General features: G+C 28.9%; 1 protein-coding gene across 2 annotated transcripts in view; it reads right to left on the bottom strand.

Annotated features, from left to right (window-relative positions):
* LOC130444018 (1-phosphatidylinositol 4,5-bisphosphate phosphodiesterase) overlaps positions 1-15486 on the bottom strand; it is a 30847-nt gene continuing 15361 nt past the window's right edge. For both annotated transcript variants that reach the window (XM_056778979.1, XM_056778978.1), the window contains exons 5-19: positions 11613-11849; positions 11151-11345; positions 10261-10469; positions 7708-7902; positions 7068-7173; positions 5983-6112; positions 4258-4396; positions 3409-3566; positions 2984-3223; positions 2603-2830; positions 2008-2202; positions 1898-1952; positions 1672-1840; positions 841-1102; positions 1-351 (exon numbers count right to left, since the gene is read on the bottom strand). In XM_056778979.1, coding sequence (XP_056634957.1) covers positions 94-351; positions 841-1102; positions 1672-1840; positions 1898-1952; positions 2008-2202; positions 2603-2830; positions 2984-3223; positions 3409-3566; positions 4258-4396; positions 5983-6112; positions 7068-7173; positions 7708-7902; positions 10261-10469; positions 11151-11345; positions 11613-11849 — 2776 coding nt within the window. In that variant the 3' untranslated portion in view covers positions 1-93. The remainder of the gene's footprint in view (positions 352-840; positions 1103-1671; positions 1841-1897; positions 1953-2007; positions 2203-2602; positions 2831-2983; positions 3224-3408; positions 3567-4257; positions 4397-5982; positions 6113-7067; positions 7174-7707; positions 7903-10260; positions 10470-11150; positions 11346-11612; positions 11850-15486) is intronic.

Here is a 15486-nt window from a genome sequence, read left to right as displayed (position 1 = left end):
TTTGACGTTAATAATTTATTTTATTGACTTTGAAATCTATCCATTTGAAAAATATTAATGGAATACATTTAACAAATAATTAAAACTACAAATTTAAGCAAAAAATTCACTTTTACTAGATAGGTCGTATTCAGATTCTTCATTTTTATACATATCAATCATTTTTTGAATATCGTGCGACAACATTTCTAATTGTTTCGAATGAGTCAACTGCAACTTTTCTTTTTCACGTCCCTGTTTATTCTGAGCTGTTTTGCGTTCGTCAACAAAACGTTTATTGTTATTTTGTTGTTTTTCTTTCAATCTTCGGTCTTTATCCTTTTTGGTTTTGAGATTCTTGTCATTTGCAATCTAAAAATAATTTAAAAACTAATATTATTCCCAGTATTGATAGAACCAAATGGACAACTCGAAAACTAAAGTTCCAGAGAGTTTAATTTCACATAATTTAATGTAAAACGTATAATGAAACATGACATGCAGAAAAAAACATAATTGAATTTAACCTCAGAAATAAACTGGATTTGAAGTAAGTGTAAGTTGAAAAAAAAATATTGTTTTTACAAAAAATTATAATTACTATTATATAAATTCTCTCTCCTATCCATTCACGAATTAACAGAAATTGTTTTTCTCTTGACTGAACTATTTTTTCTTCAACTTATTTCAATCAACCAATGTAATTAATAATTTAATAGAATATCACGAAAGTCATAATAAACTCAACTGTTACACTTGATTTCACTCCTTTCTTTGTAACTTCATTAGCATCATAATCAATCAGTACTTAAACAAGAGTCCTGTATGTACAATTAACCATAAGTAAACATAAAAAATCACCTCTTTTGCTGTTTCAACAGAAATTTTAGCTTGTGCACTGCTTAGCTCCTTCATTTCTCGGTCATGTTTGGCATCTAGTTGTTTAATTTGTAATGACTGCAGAATTTCCATATGTTTTCGCAGTAAATCTCTTTGATCATTCAACTGATTTCTCAAAAACTCCCATTCTTGCTTACGATGTCTTTCCATTAAAGCACTCCACTCCAACGTCTGCTCTGTCACCATTTTACGAATGGCAGGATCGTTAACTAATTCATTTTTACTTAAAACATAAACGTTTGAATAAATTTGAAGTTATTTATGAAAATTGAATCAAAGATTTGTTCACAACTGATGTCCAAATACAGGAAAGAGTAAAATACCATATAAACGGAAACAAATAATTAAGTATATCAGTAGCGATAGGAAAATGGAAAAACTAAGATTTACAATATTGTTACTAACTTGTCCACGACATGGACCGTGAAGCCGGTTTTGTTCAGTTATAATGAAAGTCTAAAATTTGGCGAATACACCGGATCTGGGAATGCGTTGATGTTTGTTTTTATAACGTTTTTATCGTAGCGACGATTTGTTTATATTGTTTTTCGGAACCAATTTCTAGGAAGGCATTTTTATTTATTTATTTTTTTTGCTTTTATTAATATATTAATTCTAGAAACTCCTTTCTGATATAAGTAAAAAGTAACAGGCGAATTTTTAATAAATTAGAAAAGTAGTGAATAAGTTAATTATTGTAGTGTCTGGTGTAAGTGTGAAATAAGACTAGATAAATGACCAAGCAAGTGATACTTATAAATATATAAAGTATCCTATACAAAATTTACTCACTTTTTTCCTTTAATTAACTTATCTATGGCAGCACATTGATTTTTTTGAACAGCCAATTTTTCTTTGGTTTGTTTTTTCTTTAAAGTGTCGTATTCTTTTTGTTGTTTTTTGGTAGTTTTTTGAAAAGCTTTGTCTTGCTTTATTGATTCAATGGTGATAGGTTCAAATACTGAAATTCAGAAAAAAATTATTTGAAATATACATAATAACAATAACAAAAAATTACCAAGTTTGACTTCCTCTTTTTTTTCTTTCTTCTCTGCAGTTTTATCTGCTGTTACCTAAAATATGACATTGTATTATTCCTTTAATAATTGCAAAATTTTTTTTATATACCTCGATACCCATTGATGACATTTGCTCATTTTGCTTTTGTTGGGCTCCCATAAAACCTCTGGGATCACTTAACGCAGCCATGAAATCTTCGAATCCATCTGGTACGTAAATTTTAAGTTCGATATTACAGAACAGCATGGGAAGCGACATTGGAAAGTTTGCTTCTGTCCTAAGGGAGATATGTCGGTATCCAGCCTATAAATATTAAAAGTTAGATATTATACTTTAAAATATGATGTCCTAAAAGTATATTATTATTCCAAGCGTTATCAATTAAGAATTAGTTTGCTTTGATATCTACAATAAACAACAATACAAAAAAATTATAATTCAATTTTTTCGAAAACAATTATCTATAGGAAGGAAGAGTACCAGGAGATTGGGCGATTCGAGCCCCAAATAACATCCTTTGTTTAGTAATAAATACACCTTATCATTTCTAAGCAAAATTGATGACTTTATAGTTTTTTGAACCTTTACTTCACGTGCAATGAAACAAATGGTTTGAAACTAAAAGTACAAAATTATCACTACTTCATGAATTAAAATATTAAAATAGTTATTATCGAATAGTTCCCTTTAGTGTACAACTTACCTGTAAACCATCAAGAGGTAGAATTCTCTGTCCCAATAGTTTCCCGCTTTCATCATAGACTCCAAATCTTAAAACAGCTAAATCGGGCAACACAACTTTTCTGAACAAAAACGGTTCTTCGTTATACACAGGATTGAGACCATTTGCAGGTACCATTCTTGTACGAAATTCTCTTCTAATTGTATCAGTAGGTAAACCATACATATCTACTTCAACATATGTACCGACCTAAAAAATAATAAATTTACAATAATTACCTTATTGTTTTTTTATAAAAAATCAAAAGTACTTAGTATTTCCCTACCTTTGTCTTATCTCGCACAAATCATGGACCTATTACTTACAAACAAATGGTGCAATTGATATGTGAATTCAACTTACTTTTTTGTCTGACAAGAATTGACCAGCAATTACTTGTACTGAACACTGAGCAGCAATAACACCGTCTACCGGACATTCTGCAAACGGATCAAAAGTTCTATCATGACGTCTCATAAAATCTGGTTTCAAAAGATAGCCACAGTTGCCGTTGTATTCAAATTTTCCTTGATTTAACTGCATGGGTAAATCGGAAGTTTGAAAATTCAATGAAACCATTTGACATCCAGCATTCCAAAATACCTTAAATATATCAAAGAAAGTTTAGATACTATTTGTAAATTTCTATAACAGTACTTATTTAAATATTCGATACAGTAATGTATGATTTTAATACTAAATCTATATCAAAAGGGCAAAAAAATGGAACTATAGAGGCCCATACACTAGTGCATCTATCATTAAATCCAAATGAAATAACTACTCACTTGAGGCATGTAATTTGAAGAATTTGCTCGGGCACCACTGGGATAAATACGGGACATTTGTCTTTTATTGTAATTAACAAATTCAATTGCTTGAGTCTTCAAATAATTTAGACCTGCTGGTTCAGAGAAGCTGGACATGTTATGATGTACATTTTTTTCTAAAAAATATTATAATTCTAGATAAATTCTTGATATTATTCATTCTTCAAATTCCTATTTTAATTATCTGGTTTAGGTTTCAATAAATTATTAAAAGTAGCAGAGACCGACTTTTTCAGAATTTGGTAAGTTTGCATCTCCATTCCAAAATATTGATGGCAGCTCAGAATGATGGGAGTGCCTTCATAACAAATCATCTATATTTAGATGACCCAGGACAGTTTTATTCATTTTGGGTACCTAGGGATCTACATTCTAGGTACTAATTTCCTATTCGCCATAAAGGGCTAATATAAGCGGCACGGAAAGCGGCATATTTTTAAAGTAAAAAAAAACAGTGGAATTTCCATAAGTGAATGCTAAAAATATAAATTTGGAAACTTTCGCCTATTGAGATGAATATTTAAAAATATAAAAGTAAGTGAAATTGAAACAAATTGAGATTAATAATCATAATAATAATAAGTATAGTCAATATTAACTAACTTAACTAAAAAAATATATAAAAATAAAGTTTTATTAACGTTGAAACAAACAATATTAGTTTATCTTCAACAGGTAGCAAATGAAAGAAATTTATACCGTAATCCATAAAATAAGTTATTTTATTAATATTGTTACAAATAAAAATACGGTTTTTGAGCTTTTGCTGTTGAATAAAATGTAATTTTTGTTTGAAAACAAACTTACGTTCTGCTACATCAAATCCCTGAAATTTGACTGGTTGTGCATAGTTTACCATTGAACTCAACCAAGGGTGAACATTTGTAGTAGAGCCTGTATAAACGACGGTAGGTACTATTTCTCCTTCACCGGTTTCGGGAGGATTCTGGAAAAAATTGCAGAAAAGTATTTTATTGAAATTCGTATAATTATTAAAAATAGAAACATTCTCAAAAATAGCATCCTTATTTTAGAAGCAATAGGATTTTTATATTACATTTAAAACAATCATTACATAAATTTGAGAAAGATTCAGTTTTTTTATGATCATCACATATGATTTATACCATCCCTAATGAGGAAGGGTCAATTTAAATAGTTGTATTGCCAGCTTCTTTATCAAAGTTTAATATTTTATAGCTAGAGCAAATCAATTATGCAACCCAATATCAAAAGTGATTTTTGCGCAAATTAATTAGAACATCACCAAATGATATGATAAATACTTATCCAATATATATATCTTGCCCATATATAAATAGTTGAAAATTATGTTACCTAGTAAGTGTTGAAAAAATAATTTATGACGTTAGTTCAAGAAATTCCATTGCCATTGCCCATAAAAACATAAAATTGCTCAAAATTTTAGTAATTTTCAAGGATCTGTGATCTTAAAAAAGCAGAAATATTAAAATAACGGTTAAAGAGAGCATTCCCTCAAACTTTCTTCGGACACTTAACACACAACATAATCGATCGGCTTCTTTTCAAGAATTTTCTGTAAAATAGGACCATACAATTTGTAGACCAATTTCTCGAGGAGAAATTAAAAAATTGGATTCTGCAAGGAAAATATCTCTAAGCAACACTATCTAATCTTAAATATTCAAACATAACGTCTCACTTTATGTAAAGGAAAAATAACTTCTTCCGGAAAAACATCATAACATCAATATAGAAGGTAATAAATATTCCTGTTTCAGAATGGTATTTAAGAAATCCCTATTTATTCCCCATTAAGACTAACATCAGATGAATTAAGCATTGGAAACTACACCAGTATCACAATTTCTAAATCAAAGGTTGAAATTAAGAAACTTTAGTATAACTTTCATCTAGACTTATTACGGTTATTAATAAAAAAAATTATTATTATATGTTCTTTCATAGTAAGTTGTTTGTTACAATTCCTACGAGTGTAACAAGTTCTGAAAAAACTTTTCAAACTAAAATTTATAAAACATAATAATTCAAGAAACTTATGGGATAAGGTTATTTTACATCATTATTTTGTGTGTTAGAAATTCTATCTTTAAATTTTCATGATGCTATTTGAAGTTTTTTTGGGATATAAAGAACGAAAAAAAAAATATTAATACATATTAATTATGTAATATCTGTGGTTTTGGAAAAAAATTTTTAGTTATTTAGCAACACAATACTAATAATATTTTTATGTAATTTGAGAGATTTATCAAAATTAGATGAAATTGTGAAAATTAGAGCCATTCAATGAACTTGCCAACAGTCTCAAATGGAATGATTATGTTTCAGAACATAAAATCAAAAATTCTTCTAAAGAAATTAAATTATAGGTTTACATTTGGATATCATTATTTCAAGATACCAACATTTCTAGTTATAAGTAGAAAGTACAAAAAATTTTGGGGTCTCATTAGTTATATTGACTATTTTCTTTATTATTTATATTTGTTATGAAATTATATATTATTTAAGAATTTTAATAATTACCTCGAGGGCTGCATCTGGTGGTATAGGTCGATCAGCACTTGCATTTGCATCTTCTTTTTCTTCATCTTCAATTACAAACTGACCTTGTTTAAACAACTCTAACTCATGTTTCTCTACTTCTGGTTTTAATCTAACAAAAATATATAAATAGACATATATAGCATTACAAAATATATAATGTGGAGTGACTAATACAAATTTTTAAATAAAAACCAACAATTTTTTTTAAACCGGATCGTATGTAATCCATTGGGCCTTCATTATTTATTAATACAAAACCAACGCAATGACATATTTTTTTCTTAAAAAAGCTGCAAACTTTTTAAAAATTATTCACAAGTTTTATTTTATTTGAGGTCAAATTAACATATTATAGAAGTTTATTCTAAAAAACTGGTCAAATGACATTTCAAATTCAATTATCTCTCTTAAATCAACAGTTATGTGCTACTTTTTTTATGTGATTGACTTTAATTTGAATTCAAATTGATATCGTATGTACATCCTTAGATCATCACAAAAAAAGGAAAGGTTCAAAAAAAAAACGAAAGCAGAAAAAATGCTAACTGTCCAAATAGATAATAAAAAATTTATGTTCAAGTTTGGAGAATGTATAAAAAAAATTAATTCAATACAACTCAAATTCATGCCACAAAACAGGGTACTTGCATGATTTGAGAAAAAAATAGTTTTGGATAGTTTATATACAACTTTTATTATAGTTTTTTCTTCAATTGTTTGATCAATATTTATAGGGAAAAAAATTATTGAAAGTTCAAAAATTTTGTAGGTTTTATAAACATTTCAGTAAGGTCGCCATATTGCATTATGTCATAGGTATAAAATAAACATTGGACATATGATACAAAGTAAATACGACAGTTATTCTCTTGGTTATTCTAAAATAAGCGTTAGTATTAAACTTTGATTATTCTGGAAAACGGTATTAAAATCGTGTTTTGTGCAAAGATATAAAAATACCTCGACTAAAATACCTGATAAAGTTTTTTTATGATGCCAAGAAATTCGAATAATCACCTCCCGAATTTAGAAACATCCACTATATAGGATGGATAATCAATTACCTTTTATTTTTAATCAATATTTTTCTTTTCAAAGCGCTTGGTGGTGGTAAGGGACAACCTGGTTCTAAAGGATATTCTTCTAAAGGTTCTCTCAAAAGTAGATCACCTGAAAAATTACACCTTTATCAAATAAAACTATGAAACAATACAAACTATGAAGAATTGTTATTTATTATATAAAATTAAACACAATCTCCAACAAAACTAGTTGACTATAACTCTTAATAAAATAACTTCAAGTTTAATTTACAAGACTTTGGAATCAGCTACCAAGGCACGTCTTTCTGAGCACTACAGCCTACTCAATTTCAAGAACAATATCCACAGGCACCTCCACACTCGGGTGCTCTTGTGCTTGCTTTTTACATAGAAAACATTAAAAATAAATTTACTTTCGTATTCTTTGTTAAGCATACTGGGATCGTTTATTGATTGTCTTTTATCTCTAATACAAACTGGATTTGAGTTTATAGGAAACAGTGAAAGCTGTACACGTCCCGAATGAATTAGTCATTCATGTTATTTAATAACCACACTTTGTATGTTTTATCTTACTTATTTGATAAAAGAAGATGAACGGTGTCGATTTTTAAAACTTTGAAAGAACTTGATTCATTTTAAACGGTTGTGAATAATGTACCTAAAATTTCATCACAATATTTGGCCAATTTGTACTGCTGGGATTTACAGCAATGATTTTCGAATGATAATATTACAGGATAGTCAGATGTAACGAATGCGGTGTCTCTAATGGCATAGATAACATCTTTAAATAAAATATCACTGCACATTGCCCTTCCGTGTGTTATAATGGGTTCTTCATCTTCACCTCTACCTACAAAAAGTATTTATATTAAAGATTGTTATATATTTTAGACCAATATATCGTACCTCTATTTCAATAGTGCCATAAGGTTATAAATGCTAATTTCACAAGTAGGTCAAAACAAAAATGTTTTCTGGATCAGTTAATCCAGTACTTAGGCGTAAAATGTAATATAAAATCTACATACTGCTTTAAAAAAATGTTTTTTTAATGATATAGCACTACTGTTGATGTTAAATTTATTTAGACTTTAGGCGAAAACGGAATATGACTATTCAGTTTAATTTAAGAAAATAATACGAAAATATCAAACCCAACAATGTTTAAACTAAAGTGAATCTCTGTTTAATATAAGCAAAAACAACATGAATAAAACAAAATAATGTTAAGCAACATGAAACTTCGGAAGCACATTGGCCTCATATAAAGATCATAAATCTTTGGATTAGTCGTGTTGTCCGGGGTCAGAACCAAATTAGTCATTTTTTTCCCTCTTTTTCTTATAACCACCTCTTGGAAATCTTCACTCTCATAGGAGGTTTTCAATTGAAAGGAAAAGGGTTTCTCCTTGTATCTCCCGACTTTTATATTTGAAGTTAAAACTTTCTTTATATTATAAAAATCAGTGTGGGTTTTAGTACTACAGCTTTAATTTTTGTAACATTTCTTGACCAAATGAGATGACTTACTGGCTTACGGTACTGTTTATGGTGCATACAGTTGCCAGTAACTCATTGTAATGGTGACACATATGCGGAATCTGTTGGTACTAATTATAAGGCACATTAAATCCTGTAAACATCATATTAAAGGATACATTGAACAGGAATTGTCAATTTCAATTTTTTTGGGGGATATGGCACTGTTGAAATAGGAGTTCGATATATTTATAAAAATTAAGTACACTCAGCAACTAACAAGCTCATGAAAAATTTGTATATTACATGTACGTCTAATGGAAGGAAATATGGAAAGAGTTCTAGCCTTGTTGTTTGAAATTCAACCCAAGGGAAAAAATTAAAAGGACTTAAGATCACCAAGCAAAAACAGAAAAAAATAAAAAGACTTAATTTGATAAAAAAACAATATAGGGTGATAATATATATAATAAACATAGTACAAATAAATGGTACTGGAGAAGTAGTACCCAGCAGTAGCACCTAGCAGAAGAACTAGATGAGGTAAAAGAAAACAATTATAAGAGAGTGGAACAGTGAAGTTGGAGATCCAACTATAAGTTGAAACGAAATAAATATGATAGATTTTTGCAGAATAGATATCAGCACCCACATCAAACAATTTGAAAAAAGTTGTGTTAAGAAATGTATATTATAATATAAAGTCAGTGTAAACTACAAGAACAATTTGTATTTTCTGTAAAAACATGTAATTAATGTCGGTTAATAGCTTATTGGGTTGAATTCTCAGTCCAATAAAGACATTAATAATAATTTTTGGAGAAGAAACTATTCAATACATATACAAAGATTAACAAAAACAATACAGAAAGTCTAAACAAGAAATAAAGCTAGAACCAATAAGAAATTAGTGATAGTTGAATTGAAATAAATCTTAGAAGCAAGGAACACGAAAATTGATTATAGCAAACATAGTAATATATGAAGGAAAGAGATAATTACAAAACTTATAAACGAAGAATTTTAAAAATGAGAAAACCAACCTTAGAAAAAAGATGAAGATTGAAAATAAGAAATGGCTGGAAAGAAAAGAGTAAGACATGGAAAAAAAACGTGAACAATAATAATGGAAGATAAAGATGAAACGAGGAAGAAAATGCATTAAAAATAAAAGATTAAAAACAAAGTTACAACTTGGAGAAGAAGTAACAGAAACAGATACAATATACAAATAAAAATATTTAGGGGAAGAAGTAAAAGCAATCTAAAATAAAAATAATCAACCACAAACAGGGATATAATGAATACTAGACAAATGGAGTAACTACTTTGTAATAAAAGACTACATTAGAATTAAAAAGGAACATACAAAATTAAAAGAAATAGGGGAAGAAGAGCAACTAATAATAAAAGAAGTGGAACTAGTCATACAAAACATCAAAACAGGACGAGCAAGTGGAGAAAACGTAGATTTCTTAGATTGCTGGGAGAAATTTAACAAAAAGTTTCAGATGAAAATAGCTGAAAATGTATGGTGAATATTTTACACTGTGAACTATTACAGTTAAATAGAGCAAAAGGATTTTTTTTTGAGTTGGCAGTGTTAAACAAAGGAAATGATTAGGATGAGCTTTTGTTGAAAGTCATTACAAGATACTTTGCTTTGGTTGGAGAGAATTACAACTCTAAATTAAAAAAAAAACTAATATAAAGTAATGGAACATCTTACCATCCCAGCAATCCAACTCTACACAACGACAACCCGCTAATAATACTTGTCTATACATTTCCACTGAAGATTTGCCTCCAAATTGACGCCCAGATAGATACGTATTATGACTAGAATTTATGTAATAGGCGCAAAGTGGTAGGTCCATCTCCATGTATATATCCAAACGGTCAAGAAATACTGGAGCATTTTCATCAGACATTAAATATCTGAAAAAGTATGTACCTCTTCAATCACCATTATGTTAAGTTAAAAACTAAAACAGCAATTACATACAAGAATTTATAGTCAACATATAGTTCTTGTTCTGACATAATAAGTTCCTATTTAAACTTAGGCAGCATCGCACGAATGTAACCCAGACAGAAATACAACTTCTTGTGTTGGGAGCTATTAGAATCTGTTAATCATCTAATTAAATGATACAAAGTGTCATACTCTACATTAACGTTTCGTCTCGGATTACTTAATTTTTATCTTATATTGATGTTACTATGAAGAATCATAAATTTACTTAACTAACGTCAATTTATTATTGTATTCGTTAAGATTTATTATGCACTGACAGCTTCTTATGGGAGCCAACATCATAGTTAAGCGATTTTAGATACTTGAAGTGTTAAATTACTTTTAGTTTATATTGATGTGACTCTAACGATCATAAATATAATTATTCAAAGCTTCTGTGTACACTAGGATTTTGTTGGTTTTTAAACAGATAAGAGGTTCTTAATATTTCAACATTCGTCAAGTAGGGTAGTCAGATTATTGAAACCAAGTTTAATTGATTATTTTCTTGCATAATAAATAGTTTTAATGTTTTAATACATAGAATATGGTCAACCATTATTGGTTAGCCTGAAGATGCATTACAGTGTCTTATACTTTACCTAATTAACCCATCTTTGGTAAGTCGTCCGGCAGCCTTTGATGCCTCATCTTGTTCATATGTATCTATAATTTCTTGTGCACGTTTCTCATCATACAAAGGATACAATATTTCATTTAGACGCGGATCTCTTTGTTTTTCATTCAAAAAATTTATAAACTGATCCAAACTTAGATAATCCGCATTTCCGGTAGTTCTGAAATATTAGTACTTACTATTAGAAAGTGTACAGTTAACATAATTATAATTTTGAAATATAAATGTAACAAAAATGTAATTTCATATGCCAATTTAATAAGTCTTTACTATTTTTTTATTGCTATCGAAATGACATAAAGTTTTAACACTGCTAGCAATATATAAATTTCTAGATACTTCAGATCAATAAATAAAATTAGAAGTTGTGAAACACTCATAGAAGTCAGTGCCCTTTTTGCAGACCTGCGACTGATATTAAACTTACATGCTTCTAAACAATTCTTCAATGTCATTTCTAGGACAGATCTTGTGATATAAAGCATAGAATTTATCGAATGTAAATGCTTCTGGTTCGATGGTATCATTTTTTCCAGATGGAAGATCAAGTTCTGACAATATCTGATAGACTAGTTTTTCTGTTTTTCCCGAGGCAAACGTTCTAGCAATAACTTTTACTGGTATTTTACCTTTTTGATCTACTAAAAAGCCGAGACGCATCCAACTGGAAAATATAAAATAATTATGTATACATAATATACGATTTTTTGGTTAATTTTAAAGCTTTTTTAGATACATTTTTTACATGAATATGGAAATGTATTTTCACAGGTGAAGATATGTGGTTTAGTTGGTACTCAAAACACAATGCTGGCATTGAAGCTCTTATCCAAATATGAAATTAAAAAAATATTCAATTTAACAAAAAAATTTGCCTATCCGAATAAACAATTGATAGAGTCGAAACGAAAGTAATTCAGAAATTTATCATTAGTGGACTAAAGTTTGAGAAAAAGATAAGATAATTTTTTTCAAATTAAATTTATACATCGAGGCCAATCAAATGTATATGGTAAATTTATATAACTTTGACTTGAAAACTGATAGATATGACTTTTTTTACTACTGATAGTAAATATCATACAGGGTGATGCAATTAATTCGTGAAGTTTTAAGAATCTAGTTAGTAATTTAGATATATGCTTTTTAAATACCAAAGAATTCCAAATGAAATTATTAAAAACATTTTTTGTTATATATACTTATAAAAAACAATGAAAATAATTTATAAAAGTTACTATTCGAATTTATGTTGTCCGGTTTTATCGGCATGAGATTTTGACAGATTTATATTCTCTTTTAGGTGGATATCTTTTGTAATTCAATTATATTATTTCAATTCACATTTGATTGAGACCCTAGTTCATCTTCTCTATACAAGTATAATGACTAAATCGGATCTAAGGATCTTCTGAAAAAATATTAGTAAACATACTAATTAAATATATTTAGTAAAACGTTAATTAAACATATTAAACCTAACATTGAATCGATACTAAAACCGTTAATTTTAAGCTTTATCAATGTCACTCTCAATCTATTGATGCCTATAATCACAAATATATGCTAATTTTGTAACTACTATTGAGGTGTCATATACACTGCAACCCAAAACCCAAAGGATCTATTCTCTCCCCCTTTCATGCTGTGATACTGGAGAACCCAGTGTTTACAGTTGATCTGTTGATCGCACTCCTCTTAGAAAGATCAGAATGTGGGATGGTTGCAGCTGCCAGAGATCTTCGTCTTCTATTTTCACACTTCCAGAGAATGTGGGTACGGGTACCATCCTCTCTGCCACAGAATCTGCTAAGTCTAGCGACTTCAGGTGGCCAATGAGACGACAGTGCCTCGTTAGGTACTAAGTAGAGTTGTTCTGGTTACAGTTTTCCAGTAGAGTCTTTACCTGTCTTAGTCCCTATAGATTATTCAAATAATTGGTTTTACTCCTATCTATGTTATTTTCCAATGCTTATTCTATTGTTCCTGAGCTGATACCACAGGAGGGTTCAGGTACAATGGCTGCTGGGTTATAGGACAGGATGACAGAATGAACTGGACACATTTTTCAAATACATAAATTTCTGCTTGGAAAATGATTGATGTGTTGCCCAGGCTTTCAAGGCGCGTACACTCCTATTCATATTCCCAATGACAGTTCATTTCTTGTATGATGTTTTGATCCCACTTACTTCTGCAGCTTAGTATTGAGGTAATGCTAATTTTAATGTAGGGAATACACGTCTTATTACTTTTTCAAGAATACATTGATGAGCAGGCTTGAAAATATGTGCCAGGGCAAAGTGGAGTTTTACAAAAGATGATATTTAATGGAAATCAGTAGAATTCATAATTATGATGCATATACTTATGGAAAATGAAGTGAAATCTGAGTATAGAATACATAATAACAGAAAAAGGTTGACTCAAATAAGTAAACATATTACCATCAAAAAGGTGAAAGAATTGTACTACTTTTTTATACATATTATAATAAATTTTTATACAAATCAGAATTTTGGATAATACAAACTTCTCTACAGTAGCAGTAACTTGGAGGTCAAAAAAATTTTATATCAGTATTTTTCAAGCCAAAAAAACTACTATTTATTTAGATAAAGTACAAAGTAATCTAAGAAATTTGAAATTTAAGCATATTTAAATCAACAGGTTCACTGTCTAAATAATATGGAGGCGGACATTAGTTTGATATTTATCATTAATCATATTTCCTTCTATATTATTTAAAATGTATAAAACTTCAGCAAGTTATCCTGTAGATTTGATAAAAGCTAAGCCTTAATGTCAAATAGTCACTAATCACACTTAATTGACCAAGAGAAACATTTTTTCTGGCATTCCATTTGCTTGATTCATCTGAATATTCCTTTAGGATAAACATTTTTTTTAATCTTTTCATTTCTTAATTTTAAGACGTTTGCATACAAACTACTAAATTCCTATACGTTTTATAACTGAATTTGAAGAATTTTTATTATTATATTTCTAATTATTTAAGAGTTGCAGGTCCTTTTCAGCAGCCCTAAGTAATTATTAAGTATAAACATAATTAATGTGATCGCATACTCAAGTAAAGAATATTTACGATCCACCAATTATCTTTTGGACAAGTAAAATAAGCAAAATTATCATTTAACGAAACAAAATCTGTTATTAAGTATCAAATATTATAACTGCTCTTCAAATGAAAAATAAGCATTCTCATTATCTATTTATGACTACAAAGATCCGATTTAGTCTGTTCACTAAATTGATGAAGCGGCTTTTGAAATATTTAACCTAATCTATATATGTTATTCTCGTTTAAACTGCCTGTATGTCAGACACATACTCGCTGATTTACTGAAATGACCCCAACCATACATTATTTCCTTTCACTTCTTGCTTGAAATGATATAAATAAGCACAATGGTTCACTTCCTTTGTCAGCAAGGAAGTGTGAATTGTAATTATATAATTAAGAATGAGAGTGTTGATTTGGTACAAACTAGAAATAAAGTATGACTCTTTGAAATTATATAATTACAATAAAAAAACATAAATTCGAACACAACAGATTCTGTCAAGATATATGTGTAGCTAAAAGTAAAAACTAAAATAGATTAGGATATAAATCTCTATTTTCCTCTGGATATTGGATACAATACACAAAAAATTAAAAATTCATCAAAATCAAAAATAGTGTCAATTTATGTGGGATGCTTGATACTGCAAAAAAAAATTAATTTTATGTGTATATACACCCGACAAATATTTTATCACGTTTTTTCGTAAAAGGAAGTAGTTTACTCTATAGATATAAATATTGGGTGATATTTTAACTCTTGAATCTTCAATTCGAAATGTAGAGATTTAACCTACATCACTTCGATAAAATATGACACCTTGTTTATTTAAACATTTAATAACTATTTATGTCCAGCATTTTGGAATAGCCTAAAATTTGGAAAGAGCTGAGTTACTTGTTTTAATGTTTAACTCAATTTAGGAGGATGTAAGAGTACAGTTCCTACACTTCCAGTTAAATATTACATCACTCAATAAATCGCGTGACTGATACACAGATGGCGCTGTTATTGTAAAACCCATGTAACATTCATGAAGTACCAACTTTCAAAAGACTATGTGTCAAATTTCATAACATTTCGATTAGTCAGAAAAAAGTGGCAGCCACTTAAGTGAAGCTACTTTTGTTATTTTGAAAACAATTTCGTGTGTTAATTTATTATTGCTTCTTGATGAAAAAAAAAATTGTACAAGCTCAGCAATGGCTTCAAAAG

This window comes from Diorhabda sublineata, chromosome 5, assembly GCF_026230105.1.
Source record: "Diorhabda sublineata isolate icDioSubl1.1 chromosome 5, icDioSubl1.1, whole genome shotgun sequence".
NCBI classification, from domain to species: Eukaryota; Metazoa; Arthropoda; class Insecta; order Coleoptera; family Chrysomelidae; genus Diorhabda; species Diorhabda sublineata.
Note: the sequence above shows the minus strand (reverse complement) of the source record. Positions and strands in the feature narration are given on the sequence as shown.